At 37.8% G+C, this 19,527-nt stretch overlaps 1 protein-coding gene across 1 annotated transcript in view; it reads left to right on the top strand.

Annotated features, from left to right (window-relative positions):
• The window catches only part of NXPH1 (neurexophilin 1), a 144,345-nt gene extending 125,071 nt beyond the window's left edge, over positions 1–19,274 (top strand). Inside the window, exon 3 of the mRNA XM_075140778.1 lies at positions 17,334–19,274. Coding sequence (XP_074996879.1) covers positions 17,334–18,095 — 762 coding nt within the window. The 3' untranslated portion in view covers positions 18,096–19,274. The remainder of the gene's footprint in view (positions 1–17,333) is intronic.
• Positions 19,275–19,527: the final 253 nt, after the last annotated feature.

Genomic DNA, 19,527 nt, shown 5'->3' with positions numbered 1-19,527 from the left:
CTTAGTCAGCTTTCTGGGGCAACTTGCGTGTGACTTTTGCTGAGATCTTAGGGCAAGACTTGTGAGAGTTTTTTCCTTTCTTGGCTTAAATTGCCCAAAATATTAATTTAAAAATAATTTTTGTTACCTATTTAGACCTGCCCCAATATGACCAAGACAGCACGAAAAAGAAAGTGTTCTCAGTCCTGACAAACATTAATTACTCATTTCAGTAAGTTGATATTGACTGTGCTATCCAGTTGTGTAAGCAGATTAGAACTTCTGTTATGCCAGTGTAGTTCTGGAGTAACTCCACTAAAGTGCAGTCAACTAGTACTCTAAATTGTTTTTATTTGTATACTAGAAAGCCAGTGCTCTTTTTTTGTTCCTTGAGGTGCAACCTGAGTGGCCGGTAGCCCATCAAACTGGGAGGTACCTTTCAATGTGTCCCTCTGTGTGAACTACCTAGTGCCTGCCAAAGTCTTTGTGCAACTGGATTCATGAAGCCTGAATTCAGTTCTTACAGGAAATGACTCACTCCAGTGAACACATACAACTACTGTGATTTGTATTTACTTTGGAAGATTTACATTTTTCAATGGATAAAAATAAAGAAAACTAGGGCCTTGCCAATATTGTGCAACAAATACAGTGCAGACTTCTGAGCTAGAACTGCGCAAGCTATCTCCTGAACCAGAAAGCACAGAGCTGCATCAGCTCAGCACAATGCCCAACTTAATAAGCTCTGCTAATAGGTGGGTCTAATCAGCTTCTGTGCAGCATCATGTCCACACAGTTTGTCTGCTTTGAGGGACCTTGCTAGTGTTTCTGTCAGTGCAATCTCAGGGCAGGGGACTCTGCAGTCCGGTTTGCAATGATGGTGTGCTCTAAATATTATAGAAAAATAAACATAACCCATATAGAGAAGTCTTCAACAGGCAGGTTTAAAGCAGAAATGTGGTTCTAAGTTTAGTTATAAATATGATCTTAAATCTTGTAAAAAGGCAATATATATTGACATACACATGTAAGAAGCATGAATCTATGTGACAAACTGCAACAGTACTAAGCACTGGCATTTACAGGAAAATTAATATCAGTTTAATGCCATTTTAGTCTGGCAGACAACGTGCAAGTAGAACCCCATGTTCTTCCAGTTTTAAACTTTGCAATAAGACCTGAGTGCATGGTAGACCATATTGCCTCTATGTTTCTTCTCTCTCAGTTAGTAAATGTTAGTCTGAAATATAATTGAATGTAAATTTGAAAATAACCAAGGAAGAAGATTAGATCTGGAGATAAGGAACTTAGAATAAGCTAATCATATTCAGTAAAAAACCTCAAAGAAAATGCTCTTCATGCTGTAGCTTGAAATTTGAGGAGGGGAAAACCTTTTGTTCATCTCTTTGCTGTATGATCCTTTTTACAATGAAATTCAACACAAAGTGAATTTCAGCTGGTTTGGAATTATATTACCATCTGGGGAAAGATTTTGAAACAAGCCAAAACTAACAGATTTTCATCCAGCCCCTTGAGAATTCTAATTGCCAGGAGTTGGGCATTTCTTAGGAGCAAACTGACAGTGCAGTAAAGTGAGTCTGCAAGATCTTCTTGGCTGGAGATACTTTTTGATTCTAAGTGTAGAATCACTTAGAACTCGGCAGATATTTTTAATGTTTCTAGTTAGACAGTTTCATCTATACTTCATCTGGAAACTATGGCCAAAGCTGTAATTAACATTGTCAAGTCTGAGCATGTTCTTGGTAATGTTGTTGGTTAAAACCAATGTTGAACAGAGGGGGTCAAGCTGCAATGCCTCAGGGGCTCTATAGTGTACTTCAGAGTCCCTCAGTAGGGATTAGCAATTAAGTTACTAGTTCAAATCCAGGAAAGGTCAAGATTGATTAACACTCTTTTGTTCCATCGGTTAGTGGGAAACAGATGTAAAAGGAAGCGATGATCAAAATCCAATTCCTAGTAGATATTTTACATCATAAACACCAAATTCCTAATAATCCCTTGCTGGCAATCTGATTAGAATGGGCAGTAATTGAACAGGCACAGAGACTGCCTTGCAGCCCTTACTGCTATTCCCCATAACAAAAAGTACTGCCATTTTTGGACTGAAGGACAAGCTGGAAAATTGCAGTCTCTCTGCATGAGCTTTTTGAGTTCTGTTGATATTTGGAAATCTTTCATGCTGAGTGATATCAAATCATTTTTTGGACCACAAATATAGCTGAAGATTACTTTAAGTGCTCTGAATGCAGAAGAACCTGCAATTTAAAACTTACATGTTTTTAATAATTTTAAATATATATGGTCGATCCTCAGCTGGATTAATCTGACATGGATCTGCTGAAAAATTAGTTAAGTGGTAGTCAATGAAGCTGGCAAAGGATCTGATTCTGCATTACTCAAAGTACATGATCATACTTGAAAATGCACAAGTAGTTTCAGAGAAAGTATATCATAGCTAAATTATGTGCATTATTCATACAACTCCTGCCCTTCTTCTACTTCTTGGGCACCAAACAGGTTAGCGTTAGGGTTAGGTGAGAGGTTGAATGTTAGGGGATTAGAAGAGGAGTTAGGGTTTCGGGTTGGGGCTTAGGCTTCAGGCATTTTGTTAGGGTTACTACTATGGTATAGCAAAACTGTAAATTCCAAAGCTTGATGTTCCTGTACTATCCTGCAACTGGTGAGTGACCGAATGTCTTTCTTGTAAACATGATGTCTTTTAGACCAAATCTGTGTATATGCTGTTCTCCGTGGAAAAACTGTTCTGAAATTACCAGAAAATCTATTCTATTCATTAATCCAGGATATTACTGGATTCCACGAGATGAAAATGCTTTCATATTTTAGCAATGAAATCTGTAAGATGAATGCACAAAAAATTTTCAGTGGGTGGATAAAATGCTTAAAGGATCTTGTAACAAGTACCAGCTGGACTTTTCTTGCTGCCCTACAGTCCCTTGTCTTAGTTATCTATAAAGCAAACTAAGAAAGAAAACACTCTAAAAAGCTAATAGCTTGAATAAGGTGAGTAAGATGTTGCTGGTTTCCAGTAAGTTTATAAAAATTATATAATTAGAATTTTATTAAGTAAATTTAAAACAATGGAAAATATTCTTGTTATTCACTAGATAGCTGATGGACTACCCAGAGCTGCTGTGGACTGACAGCTGAAGGATAAAGGGGGAATTGAGGGATTCACAGTTTGGAAGACAGATTATATTTGTATGATTACTTTCACTATCATTTTTATCGGAGGAACAAGTCAAACATTTCTCACTACTGAGGGCAGGTGTCCCTGCTCCTGGAGAAAACTGGGACCTCTTAATGCTCTGCAAGTGGTTTTCAGGCTTCTTGATGACATGGGCTTCGTGAGTTCAATAACACAACTCACTTCTGAGCTGACTTTTTTTCCTTGAGCTGGCATAATTTTTAAAACAGCTAGTGGCATTTTGTATCTCAGCCAGTTGTTCGAATTAACCTTTTTTGGGACATCCTGGATATGACACTGGAAAGAAAAGTCCAGAGATTTGTAATAACTCTTAGCTCTGCAATCAAGTTAGGACATCACCAATATTTCTTCTTTTAGCTTTGCCTTTGCCAAATTTGTTTCAATGAGAAAGCTCTCTAGGGCAGTGACTATATATGTTTAGTTTCTAGTACACACTATCCCTGACCACAGGGTGGTCCGTGAGCATTGCAGTAGTAATAATAATATATAACACTAACTGTGGGTTTTGAAAGGATGTCTATTCTGCAAATGCATTTCAAAGAAACACAAGTAAAAGTGTCATTTACTCCCTGAAAAATGGAACCGTTAAGCATTTATATTTAAATTAAATGCTTTTATGCGTTCATTGAATGTTATTTAGCAAGTATATTATAGCAAAGGCATGTTACCTATTGCCTTAGAATGAGGATTTTATTGCTTTTTCATAGTTATCTTTTGTATCAGCATTTGGCAGGTAACAAACGAAATTTGCTTGCTAAGGTTAAATTGTTTTGTGCTGCTGCTCAGCCACACAGATACAGAGGATGAGACAACGGAAAAAAGTTATTTGCTTTTTTGGGCAGACATAGGAATATATTAATATACGGTGATCTTGACCTGTCTTTGGAGAAATGTTTATTCTTTGAAAGGCAAAGAACTTAATTCCTGTCTGAATCACTCCATTGAAATCCTGTTCATGCAGGAGGCTGTACGAATGGAACTGCAGATAGAATTGGCCCAAATAATTCTGTGCGGTCAAGGTGGTGATGCTCGGAAGAGTCTGAGGTCAAAGCAGAATGGACTACAAGTATCAGACAAAAAAGATGAAGGCTTTCTAGAACTTGGTATGAAAAGTTCCTGTTTCTCTGTCCATTTTCAGTACCACTGCATTTCTTGACTCATGCAGATTTGGGACTAATAATGCCTGATTCTCCCTGAACCCTGAATTTCTTATACTTTAAGAATATAAAAACATGCTGTTGAGTAAATATTAAAGCCCAAACTTATAAGGATTCCAGCCTAATTTTTTGGACTCCAGTGTTTTTTTTAAATTTCAAAAAATTTCTGGAAACCACGCTTTGCAGGTTTCCCTTTAGTCTAAGTCCATTTTGATAGGCCAGTTGAATTTTTTTACATACCTGAGAAGTCCTTGTAATACAAGGTCAGAATAATAAATTTTATGTTTTTATTCTTTATGTAGGAAAAGTAGTATAATGCCATCACGGCTTTATTACCCTGCAGTCATTGTGTTACTATGCAACTTAAAATATTTCAACTATCAGCATTTGGAGAAAGTTCATAGGTGTAGGGCACTCCATTATAACTTGCCTTTAAAGACTACATTTCTTCTAGTCACCCTGCCTAGAAATGCAGTAATGGATCAAAACACTGGAGCTACTTCTAAGCTGAAGAGATGGTAAACTGAGAATGCACTGTATTTGCATTAGTATAACCAGTGACCTAGGGCTCCAGTATTTCTGTTTATAAGTTGAGTTAATATTTCTTGTTAATTGGAAACATTTGGACCTTTTCTGAAGACTAGAAAAGTCTCTGAAGGGTTTATGAAACTGGTACTCAAGTTTCGGTTAAAAAAAGAAAAGTCTTTCTGTAATTTGAAGGTGGTCAGCAGAAGTCAGCAGGCGTAAAATAATCCCAAAGATGTCAGCTTACTAGATCTTGAACTATCTTGTATTCAACTTGCTTCAGTACATCTTAATATGAATTTAAAGCAATGTATCAGAACTACTGTATGTTAAAGGAGAGGACTCATGGTCCTCCACAGACAAGCTCGCAGCACTGCTCATTATCCTAGAAATTGGTGTGCTGAAGAAATGTTTTCTTCCTAAGTTTTTCATTTCAGTGTGAAAAATTTAGCAATGAATAACCTCCTTCAACTTATGTGTCAATGCCCAAAGGACTCTTAACTCATCTCAATTTAAATTAATGACCTTAGTGATAGTACTAGCAATTGGACCATGGCTCTCATGAGCCAGATATTTGCATATGGAATTTGATTAATCCTGCTGGCTATTAATTTTCACTTTTAATTAGGTGTAATACTATTGCAGGAAGAAAATACAAGACTACTATCAGGCACAGACAATGTTGATTTTCTGCTGAATATCCTATTCTGTTTTGTTTGGCTGTGCTAGGTTCCCTTGCAATGTCTGTATGGATCAACTTAGAAAGGTACAACAGACCTAAAAACTGGTCTGTGCAAGTTCAGAGGTAATCACTACAAAGAAGCACCATACTGAATGACATTACTAGTTTACAAAAGGTAGAGAAACTGGTGTACGGTATCCTCTTCTAGTACTCTGTAACTGTATTCCTCTTAATGGCATAATAGGTCTCTTGTGATACCTGTGTCCAGAGTCACAGAAAGACCAGCTATGTAAGCAGATGGGGGTAATACTTTTTCTGAGGCTACTTGGTCTCCCTACGTTCCAACTGAGCAAATCTACACTGATGGTAGAACTCTGTTCAGATTTGGATCAAGAATAAATTTTGCCTGGATCTTGTAAATATGTAACACGTGGTGTCTCCTAGTTTCCAATAGGACAATCCATATTTCTTTGACATCTCTGCACTTTGGGAGCATTGCAACATGTTTGCACACGTCATAGCCGGGAAAACAATGTGCAGCACTTGGCTTGCCCAGCAGAGCTGGTGCCCATGTGCTGCTTACTGCTGAGCAGACCCCTGTAAGAATTAGCAGACCTTGACAAAATCACCGAGAAAATCTCAATAAAAATTAATTGAGTACCCTTGCAATAGAATATCTGTTTAATCTTCCCCTTCCTTACCAGAACAACATTAAAGAAACACACCTCTTTCCTCAGAGATGGATTTTAATAGATTTTGATATCCATTGACCGAATGAATGAATGATCAATGCCTATTAAAAAAACACAGTTAGAAAGGGAATATATTACCGCTTCTGGTTGAAATTCAAAGAGACGAAAACCTTCTTTGTGATCACAGAAGACTTCTGAGAAGTCAGTAGGCATATCTGGCAAGGGCATAAGGTGAAGATGAAGGCATAAATGTTAGCAGGGATATGCCAAACTCGGACTGAACCTTGGAATGGCTTCCTCTGTGCTTTTAAAATGCCTTTCCTGAAGTATTCAGCTGTTTGTAATAAATGAATAACTCATAATGAACAACAGGCAATTTTAATGAAAGAAAGCTATACTTTTGCAATAGAATTTCTTATACTTGTGCAAACCCTTTTTTGTATTTCACGAGCATCTCATACAGATACACAATTTCTTTGTGTGGAAATGTAGAGTCTGCCAAAATCAGTGGGAGTTAAATCTCCTCAAAAGACATCTTTGTTCAAATTCAGGTTTCTAGAGTGCACCCATGAATAGCTATGTGGAAAGTGACTCAGCTGTATCAACATTCTAATGCTTTTCTTTGGAAAAATATGGTATCAGACACATGAGCAACAAACTATTTGGGTAAAATGTGGGAGTATTTTAGTTTTATTAAACCTTTACATTAATAGTGGATGATTGGAAACTGTATGTAGAAAATGATTAATACTAACAAAGCATGTTAATAGTGCGTAGTGGCTTTGTCCATTATATAGTACTGGGATATCACACATTACAGACTTTTTCATCTTCTTCAGAAGATATGTCTACCCATATGAAAATGGACATTTTCTTCAGTGTGTTATATATAAAGCAAACTACAGTGCAAATTTTGATTGAAATGTTACTCTGTGGCCTTTCATATAAAATCTAATTTTATTTAATATTACTTTCTACATGTATGCAGAAAATGGCAAGCCAATATTAATAAAAGAAGGCTTATAGGAATGTGGAATGAGAACAATAGATGCTTGACAAAATTTATTTACCTAGCTAGACTTTCATTTCAAAGTTAGCAGCACTCTGTGATAGTGGCATAATACAGGGGTCTTAAAACTCTGTTAGACATTTTTAACCCACTTTAATTTATTCCATGGAAGTTTAATCCCCTGCTGAACAGAGATGGGGTGAATTTTCAAAAGTCGTAATCCACTGAAGTAAAAAATCTTTAATGACAACATAGGCAGCGGGCTTCAAGAGTTTAGTTTAAATTCTTTCTGAAAATGTAAACGTAGGGCAAGAGTTAATAGGATATTTCATACAGTTGTATTTCAATCCTTTTCCAAATCTTTATAAATTCACTTGCATCTCCACCATTAGAAATATTTGGGCTGAATTCCTGCACTTCTAAGGTAAAAACCAGAAAGCTGTAAAATTGTAATGTGAAGATTTTCACAGCATATTGTAACTCATTTGGACCTTCAGTTCACAGACTGTTATATGGGATAGTAGAAGGTTTTCTAAATTGAAAGAGAAATGATGTTTTACAAACCTTCCATTCTGACTTAACTAGGCAAGAAAATGAAAACAAGCTATATAATACCACACTATGTTCATCCTTCTGCTCCTCTAGGATTTTTACAATCGACATTAGTGGTGGGTCAGGATTTGGCCCATAAAATGCGCTGAGAGAGTCCATGCATTTTCTATGTATTCCAAACCTGCAGTTTTACGCTGCTCTTTGACTACCACTTTGGAGCTGCCTAGTTCTGGAAGGACCTGTAACTCAGACAACACCTCCTTTTTTTCACCTGGAAGCTCCTCTAGTGCCAGCCATAAACTTTGACACCTTTGCCTGGCCTGAGCATCCAGGCACCAAGCTTCTGCCTGAACCCCCCAGGAAAAACGCTGCTGCCTTGCTAGATTTTATTGTGGCCTGCTGGACAAGAATTTAGGTGGCATCATGAAGCTAGGAGGTGACTTGTTCAAAACAAACAGGAGGAGAACAAACTCAGCCAGTCTGAAGTTAAGAGGTGGAACTACTGGTCACAGGGTGTTTCAGATGCTGCAAGTTTCAGAGAGAAACAGGCAAGTTCTTGTAAGTGATATTTGTTGAATGTTATTAAATTCATAGCCACAAATCCAACTTAAGAAGTCTTTGATCTGCACAGGCTTGAAGATGGGAAAGATTTTCTGGTAAAAGTAGTATATTCTTTCCCTGATTTTGGATTCTTTGACAAAAAGCAACTTTTAGCCATTGTTGGATACATGGTACATGACTACACGGGCTTTTGGTTTGATTTGCCAATGTTCTCAATAGACAATGGCAATCACTTCCTTTTTCTCTATGAGCTACATCTTTGAAGGAAAAACAATGAGATTCCTTCTTTGAAAGACAAGAGTGACAGCAGCGTCTGTCTTCATCCCTGCTTTCCAGAAAAAGGGTGGAACATTTCTTAGGACTGGCTGTTCATCACTTCCTGCCATCGATCTGTGGTTTTGGTTCCTGGTTCAAAGTTCCCAGTCTTCTCCAGGCACCTAGAGGAGCCTGGATGTTTAATTCTGAGTCTGATTTCCACTCTGAAAGTTTGTGAAAGGAAAAGGAAGTCATGGGTTCTTACAAAGAACTGTACTACCACAGCTGAGAGGGCAGCCCTGGCAGAGTGAAGCAGAGAAAAAAAGGAGAAAGAGAAAAATATCAGTTAGGGCACTGTTACCAGAAGAAAGGTCTCCATAATTACAATCTAAGTCTGATTGATTTCAAGTGCCTATCTGTCTTTAGATGACGAAATACTTTTTGAAAGCCTGCCTACTAAACATTTTTGTAGTCCCTAGTGAACAAAACAGGCTCAAGAAGATTAGTTTTTCAGATTCTAAATACCTGTGAAAATTAGTTGTATGATTAAATCAAACCCAAAAGATAACAGAATAGGTACAAAACTACACTGTTTCTGAAAGGAAATCTCCAGATGGGAAATTTTGTATATCTAAAAGGAGGAGCAATACTAGCAAGTCTGCACACCTTGCTGTATAACACAGCACTAGCTTGAGCGTGCTTACAGATGTATAGGGAGCAGTGAACTTGGACATGACTAAAGCATTTCAGAAAGCATTTAGATAGAACAATCATTGTCCTGCTTCCAGCCTGCAGCCTTTGTGTTCTCTCCGTGGTGTTCTTTTCAGGGCAAACTATGCACCATAAGTCAGATTTTTCTTGCTTACCCTTAGGCATCTAGTGAAGAGCATTTATTCAATCCTTGAAGGTTCATCAATACCTCATGGAGATAGAGGAGGTACTTCATTCTGTTTCTCTCTCTCCATTGATTATGGAATAAGCCTAGATGAATAGTTTAGATGTAAGACCTGAATTCCAGGTGAATGAGGTGATCAGTGAGGTGATTCCCACCCTAGATCATGGACTGGGCTGGCACAGAACATGTTCTGACTCTTTCCTAACATATGGTGGCAGGCTGCCACTTTCTTTCATCAGTCTGTTACCATTCACAGGACTTGTGACAGTGTCACAGATTAGCCCACAGTCAGCATGAATGCAAGGGAGAGGAAATGAGACTCTAAAGCAAAATTTGACATGGTAATTCTTAAGTATTGTCATTGGAAACCAACCACTGAAGGTGCTTTATCACTTTGCATTTCCTGAAAATTATTGGAGACTTGCAAGTTTTCAGACTTATTTATAACAGGCAACTTAACATTGTGTAGAAGAGCACTGTAAAACTGTAACTTGAGCTAGTTATTTTTCTTTTGCAGAACAGCCCACTGCAATATCTTGATATTTTATGATCAACAACTATTAAGAATTATAATGTCTCTAAACAAAGCAGTGTCTTTACTGTTTTATTAGTGCCCTCATCTTTCTGTGGGTACAAATTTTCTAATTAGCCTTTGATTCTTAGTCAGATCTCAAACAGATATCAACTGATATAGGCACTCTAATTTCAATGATGTTAAATTTCACTGAATTTATATCAGTTGTTGTCAGCTGAATTTATATCAGCTTCTGGTCTTGCATAACCTCTGTTGTGTGAATGACGAAAAAACTCAGGTAGCCACATTTTCTTTCTAAAAAGGGCCATTCGGAACAAGCACAATAGCTCATAGATTAAAACAAGAAAAATACAGAATTTAAAGCTGAGCTGAGCACAGTTGATAATATTAAGCTGATTTTTATGAATCCTAAGGTAGATCTACACAAAAATTTCAGTAACTGTATATTAAGTTCAATTTCCTAACTTAGAGACAGTAAAAAAATTTTACCTTCCCTCTGTGACAAAAAATTCTATTTTGTTATGCTTAAACTTGGGAATGATCCCACGTGATTACTTTACAAAATATTGTTGAAAGCTTCAGATGCTTCTTTTTCTATGGTCAGTAATGGAAGGAGGTCACAATATGAATTCTGCAGGGCTCTGTGCAAGGATCTCTGCTGTTCAATATATTTGTAAATGACCTGGTAAAGGTGAGTGAGAAAGTTTGTTGATGACAAAATATTTCAGAGTAGAAAAGATAAAAGCCAACAGTGAGGAATGGCAGAAAGATCTTATCAGAATTAGTAAATAGGCAGCAAATTAAGGAATGAAATTCTGCAGTAGTGACTGTAATGTGAAACGCATGGGGAAAAAATAAATCCCAGCTTCATATAGAAATAGGATTGAGATTTTAGGGTTGTGATAGTTCCATGCAAGCATCAGTTCAGTGCTCATTAGTGATCAAAACCAAATAAAATATTATGAATTAGTACAGAAAAAAAGAGTGAACAAATAATAGAAGGCCATTTGCCACCATACAAGAGCATGGTTCTGCCACATCTTGAACACCGTGTACCATTCTGGTCTCCTGATCTTAAAGCTAGAACTGGGAGTAGAACTGAGGAGACTTCAGAGAAGGACAAAAGGAAATTCAAAGGTATATGTACAGAATTGCTTCCATACAAAGGATTATTCGTGTGACCCAGGAAGCTGGTACTCAAGGCTGGAAAAGTGATCAATATTTGTTTACTACTATGAATAGATATAGCTGAGGCATGTACTGGTGGGCTTCTTTATGTAGCTAGAAATCATCAAATTTTCCACTCACTGATATTTGTAGAAAAAATATGTAAAGTGTAGCAGCAAAGAAAAGTAAGGAGGAACTTGGGAAATTTGGATAGAGACTGAATTTTCCATCTGGAGAATGAAGCATTCTCCAAAGAAGATGGCAGGAGCCAGGGAATACAATAAAAGGGAATAGAGCTGTGGAACTCATTGCTGAAGGATGCTATGGAGGTTAAAAGTTTACAAACGGTCAGATTGGACAAATGCACAGAAGAGCAGTCTACTGAGTGTTACTGAAATGGAAAACATGTACAGAAGCAATATCTAGCAGAGGAAACAAGAAATATTTGACAGCTGGGAAGAAATTAGGGGACTATCATATGCTTGCCATGTTCTTGCTCTTCTCCAGGCATCTCTTATAGCTGCTATTGGAGACAGTACGTTTTTCTAAATGAGTCTTTGGTTTGATCCTGCATAGCCATTTTTGTGTTCTCATTTGACACAGTAGATCAGGATTTACTGTTCCATTTGTCAGATTCATCTGAGTTCGCATTTTTTGATGGACCAATCCACATCCTTATTCTTTTCATGTCATGTAGAAAAAAGGTTGTAAGTTAAAACCCGAGAGGTCTGTTTCTGAGAAATATGAATGTGTGTGGTTTTCCGGGTTTGTCCTCCCTTTCCAAAGTGTCAGTTTGTAACAGGTACAAGTCCTTCACTGTGTTTTACACCTCCTGTTATAATCATATCTCCATTAACTTTCATTCTCAGTTTCTTTGTTTATGGTCAAATTTCTGTAGAATATTGGTTTTGACTTGTCTGGAAATTATTCACTGAATAAAATATTTCCATGCCACTAGTAACTTTGTGCAGTGTGTAGAAAGGTATAGGAAGAAAAATTGATCAAAGTAGAACAGTAAACTAGGTCCAGATTTTCCTCCACCCATTGCATAAACAGGATTAATATGAGGAAACTGAATCCAGCGATTTTCTGCGTGCTGTCCTGCCTTGATGATGGTCCAGCTTATAGTTATGTCCATCAGTACTCTCCTACCCATGCTGTATCTGAGATATCAGACCAAGGAAAGAAAATTCTGAATTCTTTTATACAGAGCATATGCAAACACAGTGCTGCCAAATTCTTACAGTGCTATGCCAGCAAAAACAATCTTGGTTTTGATTAGTTATTTACCTGAAGAGAGAGATTTTCTACCCTGAGTATTAGATTGTTTGTTTACATTTTCATTTGCCCTCAAGTAGTCATACATTCAGAGGAATAAATACATAATTTCTAAACCAATACTGTAATTATAGGTAATGAACTGTAATAGAGCTAGAATAAAAGGAAAAGAGTGAAAAATCAAGAGGCATTCTGTACCTCTTTGAACAACTATTTTTTTAAATCTCAAATTGATCAGTCTTAAATTAATGTTAATATACCTATGGTTGATTTTACACTGAGAAGAGGGCCTAAATCACCACTTCAGGACTTCATGGCTTCCCGAGATCCCTTTCCAACTCTGTTTTCTCTGCCTCAAATATTCAGGTTTGACCTGACAAAGCGTTCAGGGCTCAGTGTCTTGAAAGAGAACTCAGAAATTTCTGAGACAAATAAACTGCCTATCCTTTAGGAAGTCCTAAATGAACTACACATATTCATTAAAATACATTCAATGGTGTTAAACATCATCATAAAAAATTCTTCACTCTCAAAAAGGAGGATACAGAATGAATGGAGTATTCTATTTTAATGGAGTAAAAACTGAATTACAGATCAATTCCCGTGTCTTTTTTAATGACACTTTGGGATATTGTGCCCAGTGAAACCACTGGGCCTGCTCCTTCCTAGAAGCAGAAGAAGTGGAATAACAATTTGTCATTATCTATTGGAAATGAGTTACCAGGCAGTCAGCTCCTGGTACCTTTTTGTTATCAGTAAACTTTACCAGGTAGTGGAAATTCGTACTTTCCATTAAAAGTACAAGACCGGAACAAAAAGGTCAGTCTGCTGTGCTTACTGAGTGCTTCTCCACTGACATTTGTAGTATTGGCTAAGCATTTCTAAATCTTTTTGCTCCTTACTATTGTTCTGTATGGACACTGCTGACATCATAATCATTCAAAACTACTTCTAGCTATGTAGTCACGGAGGAAATCCCCTTCCTCAGCCCTTTTGCAACATTGATATATTGCACTGTAGTGGTGTTGTGGGTTAACCCCGGTGGGCAGCTCAGCACCACACAGCTGCTTGCTTACTTCCCCCACTTCCCCAGTGGGACAGGGGAAGAGGAAAGGAAGAATAAAAGCAAGACAATTTGGGGGTCAAGATAAAAATGAGTTTAATAAGTGAAGGATAAATGGAAGAAGAGAGAAGAAAACAAAACAAAACAAGTGAGGCAAAAGCAACACTCACCACCTCCGATGGGTAGAGCGATGCCCAGACAGTTCCTGAGCAAAAGATGACTAAGTTCCCCTAAACCCCTCTCTTTTCCTTTTAATTGCTAAGCATGATGTTATATGGTATGGAATATCTCTTTGGTTGGTTCAGGTCATCTTCTCAGTTGTGTCTCCTCCCAACCTATTGTGTACCTCCCCAATCTATTCGCTTGAGGGTCTGAGAGGGAAACAGAGAAGGCCTTGATGGTGTGCAAACACTGTTCAGCAAGAGTTTTAACTAGGGTTACTAGGGTTTGGGTCAAAAATCTAAACCACAGCATCATATGAGCTGCTTTGAAGAAAATTAACTCTATCTTAGCTAGGCCAAGTACAAGTGGGCCAAACTTTTCAGTGTTTTGTCTAGGAGTGGCACTTGGCTGTGGAAAAGGTGGCAACTCTGGTTATAGTGAACCAACTGATAAGGCAGAGTACGCAAGTTTCTGAATTATATGCAAATAGACTCAAGCAAGAGGACAAAAAAGCCACCACAGAATTTGGGCTGCTCAGTATTTTAGCCCTCCATTAGCCATTTTAAATTGGCTCTTTTTTCATGCACTGCTAAAATAGGTCTATGTTTCAGTAAGCTAGTTTTCACACTACTACAAATCTCATGGATTTGCATCATCTTTCCTGTATTATTGCAGCCTTGTGGCTGGAAGGAAGAGAGACGGAAGAAAATTGTGGATTAGTTCATGTGAAAATAACTGCTGCATTTGCAGAAATTCTATCACACAGCAATGCTCTGTATTATTGGGTGTGTGAGTCTCTGAGGATACATATAGCTACTTTCTATAGCCCATAGTATACTAACAGTATATGAAAAGGCAGTTGGCTGGAAAATGTTAGTGAAGAACAATGAATTCTAGAGCTTTTTTATTAACCCTTGTGGGCTGTTTTTTCTAGTGCTTACATAGACACTTGACTAGGGAGGGCAGGTTCAGGCCTTTAATCATGAATGCAGCCAGTTACCCACACTGAAAATCACAAACAGAGGTCTCGGGGCTAACTGCATGACCAGAAGTCTTCTAGGTATTACAAAATCGATGACAGTAACAATCAATTGTATTTGTTAGATCAGGTATGAAGCAGTATAGCATGCATGGAATCTGAATCATCCATTTCCATGAAATATACTGGCTTTCAAAAAACCACATGTATTGGATCAGTCAGCAACTATTTCAGAAAATACCTGCTTCCTTTCCTTGGTCTTCAGTTTTATCCATCTGAAAAAAAGAGACTTTCCCTTTAAAAGGTTTTTATACGGTTACATCTTGTTACATGGAACTTGTAGTGTAATCTTATGAAATGTAAATCATTGGATGCAGAAGGGAAAACAAAGGAAAAAAAAAGCTGTGAGCAAAGAAAAATATAGTGGTAAGCAATCTGTATCCTACCTACAGATTGCAGGTATACTAGATCTGCTAGCTAACTGCTTAGATTCATAGCAGGTTGACAGATTCATGCTAGACAGGCACATTTTTCCTCTTAACCACATTTCTCTTCTTATTTTGCACTCCTTCCCCATATGCCACAGCAAAATTATATTCTGAGTCTCTTTCTCTCTCCCTGTGACATCTTCATTGCTGCTTCATTAACCAGCGCACCATCAGTGCATTTCATTACAGCTTCTCTCCTGGCTCACTGTGTTGATGCTAAGATGCAGCTACAAACTGGCTATCAAAATGCTAGTCTGTGTTTTAATCCTTCCTTCCATTCAGAAAAAGAGGAAGTAATCTCTTTGGCACAATCCTAAATAAAACCCGTATTTTATCTGTTATGCTTATTGGCCCACCAACCTGAAATGCACTGGGGAGGTATAGTGTGGGATGCGACAGATTTATTTACCTATTTGTTTACTGTAAAAGGCTGGGGGCATACCTCCTATGTGATCAGTGTATTAAGACAATTTAGACTGACTTTATGTATGTGCCTTCAGCTGACCTTGAAAAGTACTGAAGTTAATGAAAGCATGCTTCAATTCCATGATTGTTAGGAAATGAAAAGGCCATGCTGTGATAGATATCCTCTGTGACATATACCTCCAGTTGTACCAGTAGGGAGGGACCATGATTTAAATACTAGCTGGTTTCCAATGGATTTCCTGGGTTGGGAATATACTCAATTCATTTTTAAGTGAAGAGAAGGATATAACTGCAAGTATGATCGGAGCACGTAAATCAGTGCTGGAACACAGAGGAATAAAACAGGCATATTCAGAATCTCCTATGTAGCCATGAAAAGGGAAATAAGAAGCTTGATGGCCTCTTCAGAGCAGTCCAAATGTTACAAAATGTGGCAGTGTGTCTGGTGTGAATTTTTAGGGGGAATGGGACTAAGGGTCCCTTCCCATCCATCCGCTGCCCCCTGTCAATTCCAGCCCTCCCTGCTACGCTCCATCAGAGCTCTCTACCAGTGCTGCATGTTAGACAGCTGCGAGGCTGCATCTGTTCTCTGTTTTCCATGCAATTAAGGCAAAGAGAAAAAATATAAATAAGAGAAATTGCTCTGACACTAAATTCTGTGAAAATCTATGTCTGAAGTTTATGATTTTGTAGGAACTTGGTGCAAGATTTTGTCTTTTTTAAAAATGTGATTTTGCAGGATTTTTTTATTACAACTTTTAAATTGGTGGCCCTATTTTTCTTGTAAACACACAAATGGCTTTCTGTCTTGCACAGATCACTTTTTGGTTTGGGGAGGAAGGTGTGAAAAAAGAAGTGAAGTGGGGAAGGAATAATGCATGTCATACTAGATACAGACAAGGCAAATCGGTAACTAATCTGTAAGGGACTATAAAAGACTGTGACTCCTCTTGCATTAATTGAGGTACAGCACACAGTATGTACAGCTGTCAACACAAAACTTATTAAAATTTTCATTATTCTATTATTTATATTGTAGCTGTGACTGAAGGTCCCAATCAAGAACACAGACCAATATGTACTCTTAAAAAGAGTAGGGAAATTATATTACTATTATTAGATTTATAATGACATGGACTCTGAGCATGGTCAGGCTGGCACCACCAAGACAGCACCCTCATAGTGGGCTCCAGCGGCAGCAAAAATAAATGAATGTGACTGATGGTGGAAGACACAGTCACTCTGCAGAGAGAACATTCAAACAAGAGTACTTCACTCTGAGAAGAGAAATGGCCAGTGAAAGCCATGTACAGACTGGAGGATGACATGGCTGTGTACCTTAGTTCTTGCAGTATTTCATTACATACTCATCACTTACAGGCATCAAGGCAGAAGTAGCTTTCAGGCTGAAGAATAAAGTGAATGGCTGGGATTAAATCTAAAGGCCAGTGTAAAAGACTGGCAAAGGAGAATTAAGTAATAACTACGTGGAAGGAAGAGGAAAATAAACGTTTCTGTTTTGTTTTACTGAGTACAAAGATATAATTTAATTTTTAAAAAAAAAAAATTCCCTATGATTTTGAAATCTGACCATTTTGGTCTCAGGTGGGAATGATGGGTTTTGTATTACGTATCTCAATATATCCTTTCTTTCTTCTTCCCTTCTATTCTTTTTCAGGTTACCTGTGCAAATTTAACAAATGGAGGAAAAACAGAACTTCTAAAATCAGGAAGCTCCAAATCCACACTAAAGCACATATGGACAGAAAGTAGCAAAGACTTGTCCATCAGCCGACTGCTGTCACAGACTTTTCGTGGAAAGGAAAATGATACAGATTTGGACCTGCGATACGATGCCCCAGAAACTTATTCCGAGCAAGATCTCTGGGACTGGCTGAGGAACTCCACAGACCTGCAAGAGCCTCGGCCCAGAGCAAAAAGACGACCCATCGTCAAGACTGGGAAATTTAAGAAAATGTTTGGCTGGGGCGATTTTCATTCCAACATCAAGACTGTGAAGCTAAATCTGTTAATAACAGGGAAAATCGTTGACCATGGCAATGGGACGTTTAGTGTTTACTTCAGGCATAACTCCACTGGTCAAGGGAATGTATCTGTGAGCCTAGTGCCCCCTACAAAAATAGTGGAATTTGACTTGGCACAACAGACGGTGATTGATGCCAAAGATTCCAAGTCCTTTAACTGTCGAATTGAGTACGAAAAGGTTGACAAGGCTACGAAGAACACACTCTGCAACTATGACCCTTCAAAAACCTGTTATCAGGAGCAGACCCAGAGCCACGTGTCATGGCTCTGCTCCAAGCCCTTTAAAGTAATCTGTATTTACATTTCCTTTTATAGTACAGATTATAAACTAGTACAGAAGGTGTGTCCTGATTACAACTACCACAGTGACACACCCTACTTCCCATCAGGATGAGGACCAACATGTGTCTGAGACTGATGCCTGGGGAATAAAAGAGGTCATATGACCGGGCTGTAACCTCGAGGAGGAAGGCCACATCTATTGCCTGGAATGTGTCTACCCGCTGCTGCTGATGTCAAATGGCTGCAAATATGTTAGTGGAAAACAATCTAATGTAATTTTTGCCCAGTCAGCTCCATGTATCAATCTAGTTGTAAATCACTATGGATTTGAAATAAAACCATACACATACACAGAGACACACACTCTTTTCAGCTCACATCTGTTGAGATTCCTGTTAAGAGAGCTTTCATTGTCTGGTTTCAGGATAACCTATCATCAAGCAAAATGGATTAACTAGACAGAGAATGGTTTCTAACAGAGACTGTTATGGAAATCTCTTTGAAAGTCCTTTGAGTACACACCAATCAATAATCCCCACTCATGCATTCTACTGCTTGGAGTAGCTGTACTGGTAAATAATACTGTAGGAGTAAATACTTGTTAAAATGGGAAAAATGTGTGTCTAGAGTTCAGTATTCCTTATTGTATGAACACAGCAAAGCATTGTGACTTTTTCCCAGCATACAGTAGGCACATTCGAGGTGGTGTTAGGTGGCTCTTTTTCCATGGAGAGAGCCTGTTACTAGTAAAGATGGGCAAACATTTGGAATTTACATGTGGGCAGACGTTCTGATTTCCTGTTTCTCTGACTCTTTAAGCTCTGATTCTTTAAACCTGGTTGAGTTTAGGCCAGCTAAGCTACTTAAAAACTCTCCAACTGATCTCTAAGAAGGAAAATACCTGGTGGAGAACATGTAAGTTATAAGTGGCTGTCTTATCTTTATTACAAAATATTGTAACAAATTCAATATCCTAGTCTTCATTTGTATGAATGGTTTGTATTGTACATAATTTAACCGGTGTTATTTGAGCTGCTTATTAATATTAACTTGTAATTGTCTCTCTGCTTGTTATTGGTTAAAAACAATCAAGGAAATGAGGAATCCATTTTATCAATGTAGCTGTAAACTCCATTAAAAGACAGAACTATGTACAAAGCATTTATTCAGCTAAAGTATTGTTGAAAGCTATACATATACAACATTACAGTCTGTCTGTATTTAGATATTTTATTTCCAGAGAAAAAAAATTAACTGTACATAAAAATAAAAAATCTTAAAGTTGAATTTCAATATGTACTGTGTAGATAGTAGATGGTTCTGACAAGCAGATAGTGTTCCAAGTCTGACATGGTTTTCAGTCTTGTCTCTTTGCATATATACATACATATATATAAATTTATAAATCTCTGTGTGCATGTTTGTGTGTGTATATGTACGTGTGTGTGTGTGTGTGTGCAAATACATATAGCCATATATGTAGAAAATATAAAAATTTCTCGGGCCCTATTCCTAGCAAGGAGATCTTATTACTGAAGGGTCTT

This window comes from Calonectris borealis, chromosome 2, assembly GCF_964195595.1.
Source record: "Calonectris borealis chromosome 2, bCalBor7.hap1.2, whole genome shotgun sequence".
Classification (NCBI taxonomy): Eukaryota; Metazoa; Chordata; class Aves; order Procellariiformes; family Procellariidae; genus Calonectris; species Calonectris borealis.
This window is presented reverse-complemented; position numbering and strand designations above follow the sequence as displayed.